This window comes from Lagenorhynchus albirostris, chromosome 5 (assembly GCF_949774975.1).
Source record: "Lagenorhynchus albirostris chromosome 5, mLagAlb1.1, whole genome shotgun sequence".
Taxonomy (NCBI): domain Eukaryota; kingdom Metazoa; phylum Chordata; class Mammalia; order Artiodactyla; family Delphinidae; genus Lagenorhynchus; species Lagenorhynchus albirostris.
The window spans coordinates 103,114,638-103,133,931 of NC_083099.1; the positions used below are offsets into that span (position 1 = coordinate 103,114,638).

The following is a 19,294-nucleotide window of genomic DNA, read 5'->3' on the forward strand; positions in this document are numbered from 1 at the left end:
TGACTCCTTGTCCCTATCACACGTTCTGAACATGCCATCTAATCCCTGATCCCAGTCTCTAGAATAATATGCTCGTTGGGAGAGGATCTAAGTGAGAACAGGTGGGTAAATCCAAAGGGTGCAGTATACAGTAGTTAAGTAAGCAAAGTAATCTCAGAACATAGTGTATTAATAATGATCACCTTCTCTCTTACACACACTCACTTCTCACACTTACAAACATATCTTCATAAAATATAAACATGGGGGACTTCCCTGGTGGCGCAGTGGTTAAGAATCCACCTGCCAGTGCAGAGGACACGGGTTCAATCCCTGGTCAGGGAAGATCCCACATGTCACGGAGCAAGTAAGCCCATGCACCACAACTACTGAGCCTGTGCTCTAGAGCCCGTGAGTCACAACTAATGAAGCCCACGTGCCCTAGGGCCCGCGTGCTACAACTACTGCAGCCCGCGTGCCTAGAGCATGTGCTCCGCAACAAGAGAAGCCACAGCAATGAGAAGCCCACACACTGCAACGAAGAGTAGCCGCTGCTCGCCGCAACTAGAGAAAGCCCGCGCACAACAAAAACCCAATACAGCCAAAAAATATATATGCATATATATGTATAAAAACATGAAGAGTAATCTCAATAAGGAACAGCACAGCCTAAAACTTAAAAAATACAGAACAAATACCTAAGCACACAAAATTTGATATATTTTTTTAAATCAGCTTGCTCACCTCTTATTTATTGCAGTAAATGGACTACTTCCTTAATATTTACTTAAGGATTTGCTAAAGAGTAATCAAACTACATAAAATACTATGCCACTATTATGAACCAGGCATTGAACAAAGGTACTTAAAAGATAGGTGTAACCCAATTTGTTTTTAAGTCCTTTGACAGTTAGCTCTATCCAACATTGAGAGATTTTACCCATGTCCTTCATATTATGCCATGATCTAGATCAGTAAGGTCCAATAAAAATACACTGCAAGCCACACATATAAGTTTAAATTTTCCAGTTTAAATTTTCTAGTAACTGCCTTTTAAAAAATGAAAATAAAAGGTGAAAATAAAGTACATATTATATTTCATTTAATCCAGTATATGCAAAAGTTATCATTTCAACATGTAATCAAACTGAAGAAAAGACTGATAATCTACCTTTTTCCCCTCTGCATATTAAATCTTCAAAATCCACTTTGTATTATACACTTACAGCATCTCAATTCTGACTAGCCACATTTCAAATGCTCAACAGCCACATGCAACTTAGTCACTACCTATTGGACAGCTCAGATCTTGATGCTACTACTTATTAAAGAAGAAAATAAACTGAGTTATAGGGTTAAATTTCAATTCTGCTTTATTAATCAAATCCAGTTATCTGTTCTACTTGGAAATCAATACATCCTCTGTTCTCTGAACTCTGTCTTTTCTTTAATCATCCCAGAGACTATTATAGTATAGCTACTGGGAGAAGCAAACACAAAGAATGATAAATTAAATTGAAAATCCCTTTGGAGTGCAAAGTTTTTGAGTGTTTTTAGTTAAAAGGACACATGCTACTACTGTGCTCTCTTACAAAAATAAAAATATATTTTTTAAAATATAAAAAATATATTTTTTAAAAACCAGACATAGAGAAAAACATAAAGGGCCATCTATTATGAATAACCCTCCCATCTTAGTAGAGACTGGGCAATCAGACCAGAACGTGATTAAAACAAATTAAATCAGAGTCTACACACCCAAACACATCTTTGACTCTTAAAAGTTGATCACATCACTTATATCTAAAAGATTCACATCCATTTAAGAGTTAATGATGGGAGAAGAATTCAAAAGTTTCATTTAAAGCAAATTTCCAAATATAGGCATATAGTTTTCCTTATAAGTGTAGCTTTTCAGAGCCATTCTTTAAAGGATAGTTCACCCTTATGGCAAATACTTATTTGAAATGCTAATGACTGAAAAACCCAAAACTTTTGCTATAATTTACCCTTGGCCTAATTCTAAAGTAGAATTATAAAAAATCTACATTATTTATAAAGACCAACGAACTTAAGGCTTCTTTATTGATTGAGCAGCTCAATTTTAAAAGCATCATTTTCACTAACTTCTTCCTAGCATAGTGCCTGGCACATGGTATTTTCTCAGCAAATGAATGAATAACAAGTAGCAGGCTCTAAATATTAATACACCTAGCATTCAAAATGAAACATCAAGAAGTGGACTCTTTCAACTAAAGGGCTTAATCTCCTATATAAATTGAAGCTACACTACAGTTAAGAACACTTTCCATCAGTTATTCTCATTTAATACAAAACTCCTAAAGCATAAATACTATCATTCTCATTCAATATGAGGAGGATGGGGCCAAAAGTGGTTAAGTCATATAATTATTAAGTAGTGGAGCCAGATTTCAGGCCCAAGTTCTCACACAAAATGTGTGTGTTGGGAAGGGGTTTGTGGATGTTATGAAAACTATATTCCATTCTTCCCTATTAAAAAAAAATTCCCATTACAAAAGTTTCAGAGGAAAAATATACACAATTTTTCCACACACACACACACACACACAAAATCCACAACTTTTTAAGAAATTAGGACCCATTTAAATTATAACAATAATAAGCATTACGGATGAGAACTTAATTGCAACTAAACATTAAGTCTACGTTCTCCTATCGCTCCCTGAGGGGATATATCAAACTGGGAGGGAAAGCATCCCCTGCGGCCTGGGAGACTCGTCCAGGCGCAGAGAGGACAGGCGGCGCCCCGTCCTACCCTTGGGGCGCAGCTGTCCCCCTCCCCTAGGAAGACACCCGGCCAACCGGCTCCAGCCTACCTGACGGGATCCCGCCACCGCTTGAACCAGCTGCAGCAGTTGGCCATCAGACTGAACATCCCAGGCCGCTCCTCCCGCCACCTCCCATCCGAGCCCGGAGCGGAGATGGGCCGCTAGTTGTCCTGGGCCGAGTCTGGGGGGCCGCCGTCGCTGCGACGCACCCCTGACGAGGATGGGCCCGGAGGAGAGGCCGGGAGGGAGGTAAGGGCGGTCAGTCCGAGAACCAAGGCCAATAACCGCGCCGACCAGCGAGCGGAATACTGCGCTCCTCGCGCAGGCACAGCGAGGCCAAAGACGCAGTTTCACAGACCCGGGAAGGGTTTGCGGGGCCGACCAGAGAAAACCCCCGCGTCAACGTGCTGACGTTCCTCCCCGGCGCGGAAAGCCCTCCCCAAGCACCGCCCATGCACTTCTCCAATCATCATTCGACGGCCCGCCGCAGAGGGCTCTGAGTGGCTAAAGCGGCCCGGCTCCCCGCCCCCGCCGGAGAGGCGGGAGGGAGAAGGGGGAGTGGTCTTGAAGACTGAGGGGGAGGGGGAGCTGAAGGTGGTTCTCGTAACTAGGCAACGGAAGCGTCTAGAGATGAGTTGAGGCATTTCCGACAGATCTTAGGCTAAGACCGATCTGCATACCCATCCAAACTGTGTGAGAGTGCTGCTCCTCGTCTGTCTCCAACCCCAACTGAGATCCAGAGATCTCAGCTCTTGTGCATGTTTTGTTTTGTTTTGTTTCATGAAGCAAGGATGAGGATCCTGTAGAATTCCAGCCAACTCTGGCTGCACAACTACAGAAACAATACACTGGGGCAATTAAGTTAAGAACGAGGGGAAAACTCATTTGCTAACTATCCAATAGTTCAGATGAGAGTGAAGTTTTCATCTGTATAACGTTTATTGCTGTTTGTTACATAAACTGTGAAATGGAAATTTATGATATTTGTTGTGTGTGGGGTTGTTTATAGAAGAAATAATATGCTCATTGTAGAAAGTGTGAAAAAGGCTGAAAAAGGAACAAGATGAAGAAAATAAGATCTCACACTCACCACCCAAAGATAACCAGTGTTAATATTTTGATGTATATTCTTTCCAGGATTTTTAAATACATAGATTGTTAGCTATTTGGTTTCTGCAAGATGGAGAGCACGATCTACTGGCTGTTTTGTAACATGCTTTATTTTATTTAAAGAGATATGTAATATCTGCTTTTCCTTTATATTGTTTGGAAATAAGTAAATGACAAGTACATTCCTATAGAAAAAAAAAGAATGCATTATATGTAGGGACCCGTGTGTCCATTTAGTCTCCACTTAAATATATATTTTCAAATCCTGGTAAAAGGAGAGAGGGCGCTGGGAAGCCCAGTGTATCCACGAGAAAATAATGGTTTGGGATTAAGGTAGATCTAGTTTTAAAATTATTTTCTGGGCTTGCCTGGTGGCGCAGTGGTTGAGAGTCCGCCTGCCGATACAGGGGACACGGGTTTGTGCCCCAGTCCAGGAAGATCCCACATGCCGCAGAGCGGCTGGGCCCGTGAGCCATGGCCACTGAGCCTGCGCATCCGGAGCCTGTGCTCCGCAACGGGAGAGGCCACAACAGTGAGAGGCCCACATACCGCAAAAAAAAAAAATTATTTTCTGTCTTTTACTAATTCATGTAACCCTAATTCAAACACATATACATCTCTTACAGCTTACTGGCTCTGAACTCAAGTACCCTATCTGTAAAATGACAATGAAAATACCTACTTTGCAGGGTTGCTAAGGTGATGAAATGAGAGAAATAAAGCTCAGGTGCAATTTCTAACAAATAATAGATAGCAGATTTTTGAAGCTGGTGCCACCTGTCCCATAAATATTTATGGTATATATCCCCCTACCTCTGTCTCCAAACTGCTAGGGATCTTGTTCACTATTGTCCTGCCTTGATAACTTCAATTTTCTTTCCAGCTGCTCAAGGCTGTATGACCTCAACTGGTTTTCCTAACTAAACTGGCCCTTCTTCATCAGTGCTAGACTGTCTCTGCCCAGACTGTCCTGTCCAGACACTACAATACCTCTGTAACTACATTTAATATAGTTAACTCTTCTAAAATTCTTTCCTCCCTTGGCTTTTCACAATTATATACTCTTATGGTTATCTTCTGATCTCACTGGTTATTCCTCTTTCATCTTCCTATATGTATTCTCTAAGATCTGACCTTACCCCTCTGCCTTCCCTTTTAAAAAACATGTTCTCTTGGAGGGTCTAATAACTATTTCTGTGCCTGAAGAGCCCTACTACACTTACTATCCTTGAGCATTTCTGGAACTATACTCAACCCCTGTTCTACTTCATGTCTTCCTTAATTGTTAGTGATACATTACCAAACATTTCTGGTACCAACATACAGTTGGTCAGTTAGTTAACTAGCTGACTATTAGTTTTTCAATATATTAAGTGGTTTGGTAGACATATGTGCTGCTTACTATTTCCAGTTCTCTTTTTCACATGTGATAGTTATCCCACATACACATGTGATAGCAATCCCACATTCACATGTGATAGCACATGTGATAGTTATTCCCACATTCACATGTGATAGCACATGTGATAGTTATTCCCACCTTCTTGAAGTCATGGGACCTGCTTTGTTCAGTGAAATGTGAGTGTAGTGGTTATATCACTTCTTGGTGAAAGCATTTAAGAGCTGGTCCACAATTCTCCATGTTCTATCATCCCTTGCAATGGTAACTGTGGAAGCCTACTTTAACTCTGAAGTACTACAATATAAAAACAGCATGGGGCTTCCCTGGTGGCACAGTGGTTGAGAGTCCGCCTGCCGATGCAGGGGACACGGGTTCGTGCCCCGGTCCGGGAGGATCCCACATGCCGCGGAGCGGCTGGGCCCTTGAGCCATGGCCACTGGGCCTGCGCGTCCGGAGCCTGTGCTCCGCAACGGGAGAGGCCACAACAGTGAGAGGCCCGCGTACCGCAAAAAAAAAAAAAAAAAAAAACAGCATGGAATGCTGAGCCAACACATGGAAGACAGCTGCCTAGAGAGTCCTGTAGTAGACTTCCTATAAGCAAGAAATAAACACTTGTTTTAAGCTGCTATAATTTGGTGGCTGTTTGACTACAGTACAACCTAGTTTGTTCTGAATGAAAAAAGCAATCATGCTGTCATCATCCTAATTAAGACTCTTGTTTCATCTCCCAGAGATTGTTGAATTTGCATCCTAAGTGTCACGTGGTTACTTTTTTTCTCCAGTTTTATTGAGGTAAAATTGACAAATAAAATTGTAATATATTTGAAGTGTACAATCTTATGCTTTGATATATGTGAAAATGTATGTATACATGTGTACATATATGTATACATTGTGAAATGATTTCTACAGTCAAATTAATTAACACATCCACCACCTCACATAGTTACCTTTCCTTCTTTCTTCTTTTTTTTTTGTGAGAATTTGCTACTCTCTTAGCAAATTATACTGTATTCAATACAGTATAATTAACTATAGTCACCATGCTATAGGTTAGATCCTCAAAACTCATTCATCTTATAACTGAAAGTTTGTACCCTTTTATCAGCCTCTCCTCATTTCCCCACCCCTCAGCCCCTGAAACCACCATTCTACTCTCCATTTCTATGAATTTTACTTTTTAAAAACTCTACATGTAAGTGATTACATGCAGAATTTGTCTTTCCCTGTCTGGTTTATTTCACTTAGCATAATGCCCTACTGCCATACATAAATGTGCAACATAGATAGATAGATTTCACATGTTCCTTATCCATTCACCTGTTGATGGACACTTCGGTTGTTTTTTCCATTGTTGGCTCTTGTAAATAATGCTGTAATAATTTGGGAGTACAGATGTCTCTTCAAGAGAGTGATTTCATTTCCTTTGGATATATAACCAGAAGTGAAATTGTCAGATCTGCTAACGGGAAATAACCTCACAACATAACAGCTGTGAGCTGAGTTTTATTCAGGACTTACTGAGGACTGTAGCCCAGGAGACAGCCTCTCAGATAGCTCTGAGGAACTGCTCTGAAGAGGTTCATATATATATGAATTTTTTGGCTGGAAAATACATGTAGTCAAGCATACATCTTGGTAAAAGATTACTGCTAATCACATAAACATATATCTCCAGTTAAGGATTTTAGTGCTTGTCTATGTATAGGAAGACGCAAGAATCTGGGGTCATTGAAATTCTTCCTTAGATACACTTCTTAACTATCTAGGGGCCCATAGATCCAAAACACAGACCACTTTATCCTGAATTCCTTTCAGCATGTATTTGTAAGTCAGTGAGTGTAGTGGCTAATGACTTGATCCTTGTAGAACTGGAATCGTGGGCAACACTTCATGTTTACAGATCATATGGTAGTTTTATTATTAATTTCTTGAGAAACTTCTGTACTGTTTTCTATAATGGTTGTACTGATATGTACATTCCCACCAACAGTGAACAAGGGTTTCCTTTTCTCCACATCCTCGCCAACACTTGTTATCTCTTGTATAAATGTTACTTGGTTTCTAATCTGATCCATTTTGTAAGCATTTAACAAATAACATTCTTAAAGTACAACCATAAAAATCACTCTATCTAAAGCAAACAAACAAATAAAACAAGACAGGTCCTCAATGCCTGTGATTTAACTACTTTAGTATTTGTTTGTTTTTACAAAGCAAATATTAAGAGATTATTGTAGAAAAGTAAAATACATAAATCAGCAAAAAGAAAATGATCCATAACCCCACGACTGAAAATGATCACTGTTGATATTTGGGCATAAATATTCCCATATCTATATAATATATATATTTTATATATATATATTATATATATATATTTTGGCTGTGTTGGGTCTTGGTTGCTGCACGTGGGCTTTCTCTAGTTGCACCCAGCAGGGGCTACTCTTAGCTGTGGTGCACGGGCTTCTCATTGCGGTGGCTTCTCTTGTTGCGGAGCATGGGCTCTAAGCACATGGGCTTCAGTAGTTGTGGCATGAGGGCTCAGTAGTTGTGGCACATGGGCTCAGTAGTTGCGGCTCACGGGCTCTAGAGCACAGGCTCAGTAGTTGTGGCACACGGGCTTAGTTGCTCCGCGGCATGTGGGATCTTCCTGGACCAGGGCTCGAAGCAGTGTCCCCTGCATTGGCAGGCGGTTTCTTAACCACTGTGCCACCAGGGAAATCCCCTCCCAGACTTACATTGTTAAACTGAATTTTGTTGAATGTTATGTACCAGTCACTGTTCTAGGCACCAGGAATATAGCTGTGAACAAAACATTAAAACATTCCTGCCCTCATGGATTTTACATTCTAGTGGTTGTTGACTGAAAAAAAATGCACAACGTGCGAGTTGCAAGTTAGGTTTTATTGGGAGCAAAATGAGTACTATAGCCTGGGAAAGAGCGTCTCAGATAACTCTGAGGCACTGCTCCAAAGAGGCAGGGGGAAGGTCAGTATTATATATGTCTTTAGCGAAGGGGGGTACATGCAGTCAAGCACACATTTTGGCAGAGGCTTGCTGCTAGTGACGAGGACCAGATGTCACTGTTAATGATTTTTACCGCTTTTCTAGATATGAGAAGATGCAAGAATTTGGGCTCATAAAATCTTCTGAAATTATCTAACTATCTGAAGGCCTGTTCTGTCAGTTTTTCCCAGAGCACAGAGTGCCTCACTCCTGATTACCCGTAACTCCTTTCAGGGTGTGTTGAAGGTCAGCGGCTGCAGTGACTAGTGACTTAATCTTTGTAGAGGCAGATGGCAAGTGCCAATTTTTAGTTGGCATGGTGGAGAGAGATGAGGATGCAGGTAATAGACATAATAAGTAAATGGGACAATATACCAGTAGAAGATTATATGGAGAAATGTAAAACTGGGTGAGGGAATGGGATTAGAATTAGGACTAGGAAAAGGGATTAGATTAGCAGTTAAATTTTGAATAAGATTTAATTGCATATTTAAAAGTATACTGAAAACAAATTTTGGTCAAGTGAAATTGACCAAATGTTAATCAATATTGAGCTAAAGGCAAAATCATCTTCACAGAGTGAACTTATGCAATAAATTAAAAACTTAAAAATTTTATCCAAAGATGTATTATTAAATTTCATTTTAAACATTTCAGGGTATTGTTTTTCAAAGTTCAACATTACAGTGTAGGTAGGACACATTGACAACTATTGTTAGCACTGTGATGTACATTTATAGTCTTAAAATGACTTAAAACTTCACATTCAGTTGGAGTCTTTGAAAGATCAAGATTTTTCTTTTAGGTACCTTGCATTTCTCCAACATTTATTTCTTCATACTCTTTATATCTTTTAATGTCTGTATGGGAGATGATTTGTTATGAATGCTGTTGATTCATGATTTTGGAAGTTTTCCCTCGTGAAATTTTGAGAACTCAAAATTGATATTCTACTTCTAATTCTTCCTAACAAGTGAGGAAAGGCTCATGGCCTAAATGCATTTAAATATTCAATAATTAAATATAGTATTTAAAGGTCGTTTTGTTTTATGTTCTGATTACTAGCCCACTGAACAATTCTACCGAGATTAGAATTATATTTATAATTAAATCATTTGGGGTGGGAATAAAGTGAATAGATTGACATGTAGATTCAGACATAGCAAGAAGGAAGAGAATTTAAAAGAGAGAAGAATATGGATATATTCAACAATTCCTTTGCAAATTTTCTTAGAAAAAGTGACTCTAATATCAACTTCCATCCACCTGGATCATAAAACCACAGAAAGCTAGAGCTGGAATACACCCTTGAAAGATCATCAGCCTATTGACTTTCACTCACACACATAGGAAATCAATTGATATTGTTCACTGGGTAGAAATACTGGAATGATAGTAGTAAGTGTGCCTTAACTATGTGCTACTCTTTAACACACTAATTGCTTCACGTGTGTTATCTCTTTAAATTCTTCTGTTAACACCGTGAAAACCTACTACTATCTCCATTTTACGGATGATACAACTAGTAAGCTGCAGAGCATTGCCATTCGAATCCAGGCGGTTTAGCTCCAAAGGCAGCCTTAAACATTAAGTAACATATTTCAAATGCGCTTGCCTAAGCACAAAAAAGCAGAGGTAACATGCAAAAACCAAAAACGAGTTGTATCATCCATTTTACGGATGATACAACTAGTAAGCTGCAGAGCATTGCCATTCGAATCCAGGCGGTTTAGCTCCAAAGGCAGCCTTAAACATTAAGTAACATATTTCAAATGCGCTTGCCTAAGCACAAAAAAGCAGAGGTAACATGCAAAAACCAAAAACGAGCTGTTTGAAGGTGATAGAATTTGATACATTCTCTTTTTTCCCCAAACATTTTTTTTGCTATAGTTCTTTTACGCTATAAATTCAAGAACAAAACAAAAATATAGACAATCAAAACTATCACATTTGATTCCATTATCTCTGTTCTCTGTAGCCTTCCTAGAGTTCTCATTTCGCTTCTAGGTTTTGGTTAACATCTTCATCAGTCTCTCAAGATGTTTTCCTTTTAAGCCAGGACACCCCGACCTCTGAGTCCTCAAAGTATACTTGGCCACTCAGCCTTCCACTCCGGCTCGCTGGAGGTTGTGTTTTGCGTGTGTGTGTGTGTGTGTGTGTGTGTGTGTGTGTGTGTGTGTGTGTGTGTGTGTGTGTGTGTGTGTGTGTGTGTGTGTGTGTGTGTGTGTGTGTGTTTTACTGCGTTTGCTTCCCCTTTTCCTTGGCAAACTTCACATTCCGGACACCGAAACGAAACGCTGGAGTTTGGGAAAGGGCAAGGAGGATGTCTCGACAGTGTTTACTAGGCCTTCAGCGCTCTCCCTGAGCCCTGCCCCCAGCTCCGAAAAGAAAAGCTTCCAGGAAATGTCCTTGTTATCACTTCCCCGTCGGGCTGGGGGCTGGGAGCGGGCCGTCCCCTCCGCCCCCGGCTCGGCTGCTCCGCGGGCGCGCTCGCTCGCAGGCGCCGCCGCGCCGCAGTTCTCAGACAGCGGCGCTCCAGTCGCAGCCCCGCGGCACGCCGAGCGCAAGGGTCCCCGCCGCGACGCGCCACAGTCCCCGCCCGCGCCTCCGCGCGCTTCGCCATGAGGGTCCTGGGTGGGCGCTCTGGGGCGCTGCTGGCGTGCCTCGCCCTAGTGCTTCCCGTCTTGGAGGCGAACTGTGAGTAATTAATAGCGTCTTGTCTTCTCTCAGCATTGCCAACTGAACTCCGAGCCCTGCTGGGAGGATTTTCTTTTCTAGGGCTGCAGCCTCCTAGAAAGTTTCCAGCAAGTGCTTCCCTCAGCCGTGGATCTAGCGGGCAGTGTAATGGTGGAGGCAGGGTCAATAGTCACCCTGCTCTGGGAATCAAGTGTTGCCCTACAGGACAGATTCTAGAACAAGAGTGATACTAAATATCAATGAAGTAATTAGAACACGTACCCATTTGCCCCAAACAGTTGAAGTTCCCAGTCATAGGACAAGGATGAGCACATTACAGTATAAAAGTAGAGAGGAAAGTCAGCCCACTCTGTCTTCTCTTTGTACTAGCGCCTGTCCCCAACCAGCACCCGCTGCTGCAACCTACCTCTGCTCTGCTGTGCCTGGACTTTGAGCTTGGTTTCCTTATCTCAACATTGACACACGAATTATTTGGGGATGAGTGCGGGTTTGCTTAGCAGTACGGAGATGTCATTTTTTTAACCTTGAAATCAAAAGGACTGTTAAATATTGTAGTTCTCAGATAATTTCGTACTGAGGATTTTTGACGGAGTGCCACTGATCTGAGATCGTCGCATGAGTTCTTTGTACTTTATCTTTGTGTTTCCTGTTCTTTATGTTCCCATGCCTGGATTCAAAGCAGGATATTGAGTTCTCTCTCTCTCTCTCTCTCTCTCTCTCTCTCTCTCTCTCTCTCTATGGATATCAAGGCATTTAGTACATCTTAGTTGTCAGTTAATTAGTTTGTTCTTTAAAGGTTAAGCATGCTCACTGGTCAAAAATGCTTACTTGTGCTATGTTTTGTTCTCAGGAAATGGCATGGGAGAGATAAACTCTGAATTACACCATAGCTTTTAGATTGGTTAAAGCTCCAATGTAAACTTTTCAAAGATGACAATGTCAGGAGACTTAAGTAGGAATTTACTAACATTCTACTAGGTTTATTAGTTTTTATTAGTTACAGATCAGGATGAATGAGGTGTTTTAAAATTCTAATTTAAAGGCTAAAACAACATTTGTTGATTTTATATTAAAGACACACAATAGCAGAATTTCAACATACAAACCTCTATCATTAAGCCTATATATAGACCACATACACTAACTCATTAGGTATATAGTTCAGTAGGACAAACAAGTATTTGTCTGATAACCAGTGTTTTTATTTTTTAAAATATTTAGTTGTTTATTACACACCTGCACTTCTGACTTAGTATACTATGAACATTATATTACGTATATTTAAATGAGTTTTTAAAGGATAAAGTCAAAATAAATCTGAACAGTAGCACTGGTGTTTTCTTTCTGTACCTTAATGAATAATCTTGCACACTCTCCTGGAATGCAATCATTCCATTTTGGAAGTCACTAAAATATTCTACCAGAATGAAATGAAAGTTCGTGAAAGTGAACACCAACAAAAAAACACTGAAGAGAGAAAAGAACATTTGGAAATGGAGAGAAAAAATAATCACAGAGGGGATAATTAAAACATGAAAAACTACTGGGTCTAAATAACTGGTAAATTGTAATCAATATGAAAAGACTAACATAGGAAATAATGTGAACATCACAGGGCAAGATGTTGGGAATAACACTTAAACATATGGAGTATGCTCTCATCACAGAAAGGTTTTTATTGACCCCTACACAGACTGAGACAGCTTCCCTATTGGGAAATATGATTTTAGAGTGTACAAGTGAAGCCAACAAAATACAGAGAATGCATCCTCCAGAGCCAACCATGACCTTCCCATCCATGGGAGCCTAGAGTACATTTCCACTGATAATCATTTATGGACTGGACGGCCATGCATTGTCCTCTCAGGGGTCTGCTTGTTGAACTCTGTACCAGAGAACAAGGTTCTTAATTGTGCTTACAGAGAAATATATGGGTAAATACATAAAACATGATAAGCAGTGTTTTAGAGAGAAGAAAAAGGCACAAATGGCTTGCTACACGTACTGCTTGTCACCACAGGAATTTGCTAAACCCTTTCTTTTTGTAGAGATTGTTACATGTTCACGGAATCTAGGCAGAGTTAAAAAGTGATGTGTGTGTCTATGTGTATTATACAGAGATAATCAAACCATACATATGGAGAAATCTTGTTGTATATAGACACTGATAGTGTATATAAATTATTCTTTAATTCTAGTTTAATTGGATTAAAAATCATTTCTGGTTTACTGATGAGAAAACCGAGATACAGATGGAATGTGTTTACTCCCTAAGATGGTAAATTTGAGATAGAATTAGAATTCCAAATATTTGATTTATTGTTTAGTCCACAGAAATACAGTCACTATTTAAAGAAAAAGTTTAAAAATCACAGCTCTAGGTTTGAGAGAGTTGAGAAATCATCCAGTTCAACTTTTTTGAAATTGTTCAGAGATGTGAACTGACTTTTCACACATGCTTGTATCTATATCTGTATCTATATGTATATGTGTATCTGTCTATCTATAGATTTAAAACTTATACTGTCTATATATTGTATACCACACTAAAGGCTGTGTGAAGAAAAATAGAAGAAAGGGGATGTCCCCTTTGGCTGTGCTAATTTGGCCCTTTCCAGACTTCCACTTCTGCTTAGGTGCAGTCTACCCTTGACATTACTGACTCATATTTTCCTTCTCTTTTTTGCTTTCCTCTTTCTGGAGAGATTTTATCAAGCTTAGGTTAGAGTTGGGGTTGTTGCTGGAAGAGTTAGAGACGATATCTGATGTACAGCATCATCATCATCAACAACAACAACACCCTATGCCGTATTCTCTTGCCATTAATCCTATCTAGGATATACAGTCATGCTTTTCATAATAGACCTTTTCTGTCCACCAAGTTCAATATCCTCTTTAATAGCTAAATGATCTATATGCATATTTAAACTTTCAAAATACTGTGAGAAAAAATATGAGAAGCCTGATAATACATATATTAATTAATCTTTAGCTACAAGCAACAGTAAAGACTCTTGCTAACTAAAGCAGAAAGAAAGAAAGAAAAAGAAAGGAAGGGAGAAAGAAAGGAAGGAAGGAAGAAAGGAAGTAAGAAAAAAAGAGGAAGTAAGAAAGAAAAATAGAGGAAAAAAAAAGCTGAGTGGATTTATTGGAAGACCTACTTAATGGCTTGTTGAATAACCAGGCCGAGGGAAGCCAGGGACTTGGGCATTTAGGTGATCTATATAGTGGGAACTCATGTGCTCACTATGTGAGGAGCTGCCATCAGATGACTCAGTTCTAACTGCCTTCTAGTTCTGTGCATACCTGTTCATGATTGAATTTCTTAGAAAAGAGAGCCTGATTATTTTGGCTTAGCTTGTTTCTGGAGTCCTGTGGTTGACAGCTCAGTAGAATCAGGTGGAGTACCAGAACAGCTCCCACAAAGGAATGGATCCTGGGAAGGAAGCAGAAACAAGAGAAGTCTACACATTCCAATTACTGGCTGTACAACATACACACATGCCCTTCTTTCCATGAACACCATTTGAAAAACATTTCAAATATAATGCAGATATTTCTAATATAATGCAAATAACTAATGTACAGCAGAAAGGACCTCCTCTCCAAGAGATTCTAGTCACCACACTCAGAGAGGAAGGCTCAAGGCTACCATTTCCTAGTTTAGGATCACCAGGTGATGTCCTTGCCTCCTCTAGTTCTGTCACAATTCTGTGTCAATGTGCTGTGCTCTATGGATGAAATGATACATTGTAGTATACCAACACATCCTATATTCCAGAAAATAATCTTAAAAAGACAAGCAAGGGAATACAGGTACTGGCTTTAGGGCTTGCCTGTCTCTCTTGGTTTGAAGCTAGAGCTGGTATTTATGACTTCTTCCTTCACTACCGAATTCGTATGTCTCCTGCTTTTAGGCAGTTCCTCATGTTTGATCTTTTTGTCTACTCAATGAGATGTACCACACCCTTATTCAGGAAGAACCTGAGCCCTGTTGTTCCCACCTATGGATGATTGTATCCATCTCTTCTTTACAATTTCTATTGTGTACAGTAGTCATCCTGGAGAGGCAACACTTCTAACCCTGATTTGTATGTGGCAACTACACTATTTTGCCTTGATTATTGTCATTCCAGCATAGTTCTCTCTTCTTTTCCAACAGGAGTAAAGAACTTGAAATGGCTACATAGCAGTCTCAGCTTCTAATTCAGTGGAAAATACGTTAGGTGCATATTGTGAGAAGAACCACAACTGACAATCATTAAGTGGGCCATTCTGCCCCCTTTTATAATTAAGAACCTCCCTGATATGGGGCTATCCACTTGGAACACAAATATTCTCAGCTCTGGGGCAATTCTTGCCCAAACTTCCTTGTTTCTAGGCCTAAGATCTAACTCTTTACAGGTCTCTGAACAACTGGACAGACCAGTTGTAACTATTGAGAAAGTAGCAAAGATTCTGATCTCTGATAATTTCTCATTCTAAGCAAAGTGGACAATGAGAAATAACTGCTTATCTGTCCCCACCTTGTGAAGGTTTTATTTCTCCTGGGCTCTTCAGGATCACCCTTGAGAGAGGCTGTAGTTCATCTCTGGCTGTAGCTTTGTAGCAGGTCTACCTCTGGCTCATGTTGGTACATCACACTGAGGTATCTTTTCCTTTTCATTCTTGGCTGTAGGCCTTTCCTCATGAGTCCATAAAGGGAGGTGGAGGGAGGGAAAGAGTCAGGAGAATGAGAAACTGGTCCAGGCCACTTAGTGGTGCTTTAGGCTCATCCCATTCATACCATTTGAACATTTCACAATTGAACTGTGTCTCAAGAGTACCCTGATGTCCTATGGACCACTTAAGCCCAATTAGATCTGATGAGTCACTGGCTCGGCTACATGACAGACTGTTTGAAATGAACTTTGAACTAGCTAGAGAGCATTCTCTTATTCTGGTTTCCACCTACACTTGGCAGCTTTTGGACTCATAGTAAAAAGCTCAGAGTAGAACATCTAAAAGTGGAATATGCCTCAAAAATAAGAGGTCCATCAAAATCTATTCTTCCGTCTTAGTAATGGACAGCCAGGTATATAACAGCTTGTTTCTCACTTGAGTAGGAATATTCCGACATGACCAGATTTTTTTTTTTTTTTTTTTTTTTTTGCGGTACACGGGCCTCTCATTGTTGTGGCCTCTCCTGTTGCGGAGCACAGGCTCCCGGACGCGCAGGCTCAGCGGCCATGGCTCACGGGCCCAGCCGCTGCGCGGCATGTGGGATCTTCCCGGACCGGGGCACGAAGCCGTGTCCCCTGCATCGGCAGGTGGACTCTCAACCACTGCGCCACCGGAGAAGCCCAGTCCTTCTTTTTGAAAGACTCTTTCTCTTTATTGTCCTCCCCAACCATACCAGGTGATCTGTCCTTAGCCTTCTTAGACTTTAGGATATTTTATAAGATTTTGTTCCTTTTTTTTTTTGATCATGGATTGATGTGTGATAAAGGTTTCTAAGGTCTTTACTTCCCCATTTATATTATAGGGTAATTTAGAAAATTGATATTTTCTTGGTGCTATTCTCTAATATTTAAATATATTTAGGGCTTTTTTTCATTCTTTTGCTTTATTGTTTATTTTATTCAAGGAATAAGCTGAAGTACTCTGTCTTATCTATGTGTTTTATGCTTTCACTAGAACTCTCTTATTTTTAGAATTAATAAAGGAGAAAATTAGCACATTATTGAATATAGGCATTAGTTTAAATTTTTCATAATCTTATGTTAATTAGGGTAAGATATGCTATGGTGTGATAACACTTTAATCCACAAATCTTCAAATTAATCTCCAAATCACTGAATCTCAGTGACTTAGTAAAATAAGAGTTTATTTTTTAGTCATGTAAAGTTCAATGTGGTTTGTGTAAATCTCTTACATCTCTAGTTGTTCCATCTGGAACACATGGCATCCAATGTCCCCACAAGAAAGGAAAGCAATGGAGGAGGCATATTTGTTCTTTTTTTTTTTTTTAACATCTTTATTGGAGTATAATTGCTTTACAATAGTGTGCTAGTTTCTGCTTTATAACAAAGTGAATCAGCTATACATATACATATATCCCCATATCTCCTCCCTCTTGCATCTCTCTCCCACCCTCCCTATCCCACCCCTCTAGGTGGTCACAAAGCCCTGAGCTGATCTCCCTATGCTATGCGGCTGCTTCCCACTAGCTATCTATTTTACATTTGGTAGTGTATATATGTCCATGCCACTCTCTCACTTCGTCCCAGCTTACCCTTCCCCCTCCCAGTGTCCCCAAGTCCACGTCTGCATCTTTATTCCTGTCCTGCCCCTAGGTTCTTCAGAGCCATTATTTTTTTTAGATTCCATATATATGTGTTAGCATACGGTATTTGTTTTTCTCTTTCTGGCTTACTTCACTCTGTATGACATACTCTAGGTCCATCCACCTCAGTACAAATAACTCAGTTTCGTACTTGTTCTTAACCGTCTTAGCGTGGAAGTAACAAAACTCACATCTGCTTCCAATGCAAGGAAGCACATGGAATATTTGGTCAGCATTGTCTCTGTTACAAACATTTTTCCTCCAAGGTTAAGATTACTGTTTCTTCCTCTAAGAGAAGCACAACTACTTGTTGCCCATTTAAACCTTTGGTGATGTGTATTACACAGTGTAAGGTTGCTTTAACTATCTGAAAAAAATTTGTGATAGAGGGAGAGCATAATTAACATGCCTACGAACAGACCAGCAGATGACTTAGTATAATGACATTAAGTTGGCTATTAATGTGGCAGCTTGAAAAACATATTGTAGCAGTTGATATTGAAATTATTCCTATGGTGAGAACTGTTATTATTTTAGAAATTGCCTTGAAAATGGCTTTAGATTTAGAAAGTAAAGTCCCCAAAACATGGTCTATAGCTTTACTATTCAAGTGTAGTCCACGGACCAGCAGCAGCATTACCCGGGAGTTTATTAGAAATGAAGTATCTCTGACCCCACTTCAGACCTACTGACTCAGAATACGCATTTTAACAAGACTCTCAGGTAATTCCTACACTTCGAGTTTGAATCATTCTGGTCTGTAAGGCCATAGTAGAGAAGGTAGATAAATGATTCTGCATAAGAAGTGAACATAAATTTGCAGGGGTGGCAGTAGACAGTGGCCAGGGACAGAGAAGGGGAGAGGATGTCAGAGAAGGGAGGAAAGAAGCTGAGCCCCATGGCAGGAGAACGCAGCTGTAGGGAAGGTCTTCAGTAAAAACTTATTAGATGTGAGGGTAACAGAGGACCTTTAGGAACTGGGGTTTCTAAGGCTAACTTTAAAGTGCAAATGTTGCTTTAATTTTTTAGTGTTGCAGTTTTGTTTTTTCTAAACGTAATAAATTGTTATTAGGTCCAGTATGGGGAAAACTCCTTCATTTATATTACATTGTTCCAAATATAGAATTTGAAATCTCCAGGCTTGAGGGAAAATAAAATAAGGATAACTTATCCACATAGATTCTGAGTCTTTCTACGAAGGAGTGGTAACAGGAACTGGCTCTTACTGGTTCTAGGACATTAGCATAATTCTTCTTAGTCCTCTGGTCCATTTTTTGGAATGGACTTTAAAAGGACACATTCAAGAACACTGGCTTTTAAATCTCCATAAAAATGGTAAAATTGTAACTTCTTGCAATTATATGATATTTTCCATCTTTCAAAATAGCATATTTGGCATTTTCTCATTGAGTTTCACAGCTATTCCGTGATGTACCTTCCCGACTTTAGGAAAACGTTACGTTTTCTCTGCCTCTGTTTAAAGTTATCACCCACTCTTTCTCTTCCTAGTCTCATTTGATCTTCTTGAAGAAATAGTTTGTTCTGGAGGTCTCCTCTCTTCTCACCCTCCCACTGTATTGGGGACTGAGAATGTTAATGGTGATCCTATTGTTAAACCAACTGTATATATTTTAGCTCTCATCCTAAATAATAGTAATTATTATTAATAACTTCTTTGCAACATTTGACACTTGAAACTTATCCTTTTGAAATTGACCTCCTTTTATGTCTATAAGCATTATCTTCAAATTTTCTTTCTCTCTCTGCATATGTATGTGTTACTAATTCTATTTCTGTCATTTTGATGATCTCTCCTTTTCTGTAAATGTTAGAGTTTCCTAGGGTTCCATTTGACCTTCTGTCCTTTTTGGACATCATTCCTCAACTTAAACTACCAGCTATATCCTACTATCTCCTTACATTTTTAAACCATTCAAGTAATCCACGCTTAATATAATGTGC

General features: G+C 39.7%; 2 protein-coding genes across 5 annotated transcripts in view; one reads left to right on the forward strand and one right to left on the reverse strand.

Annotated features, from left to right (window-relative positions):
* The window catches only part of ARL13B (ADP ribosylation factor like GTPase 13B), a 75,809-nt gene extending 72,653 nt beyond the window's left edge, over window positions 1-3,156 (reverse strand). For all 4 annotated transcript variants that reach the window (XM_060150739.1, XM_060150738.1, XM_060150737.1 and 1 more), the window contains exon 1: window positions 2,838-3,156. Coding sequence is in view for 2 of the 4 variants with exons in the window: in XM_060150737.1 (XP_060006720.1) it covers window positions 2,838-2,896 (59 nt within the window). In the remaining 2 variants the exon portion in view is untranslated. The remainder of the gene's footprint in view (window positions 1-2,837) is intronic.
* Window positions 3,157-10,785: 7,629 nt separating this feature from the next.
* The window catches only part of PROS1 (protein S), a 55,442-nt gene continuing 46,933 nt past the window's right edge, over window positions 10,786-19,294 (forward strand). The window contains exon 1 of the mRNA XM_060149387.1: window positions 10,786-11,007. Coding sequence (XP_060005370.1) covers window positions 10,932-11,007 — 76 coding nt within the window. The 5' untranslated portion in view covers window positions 10,786-10,931. The remainder of the gene's footprint in view (window positions 11,008-19,294) is intronic.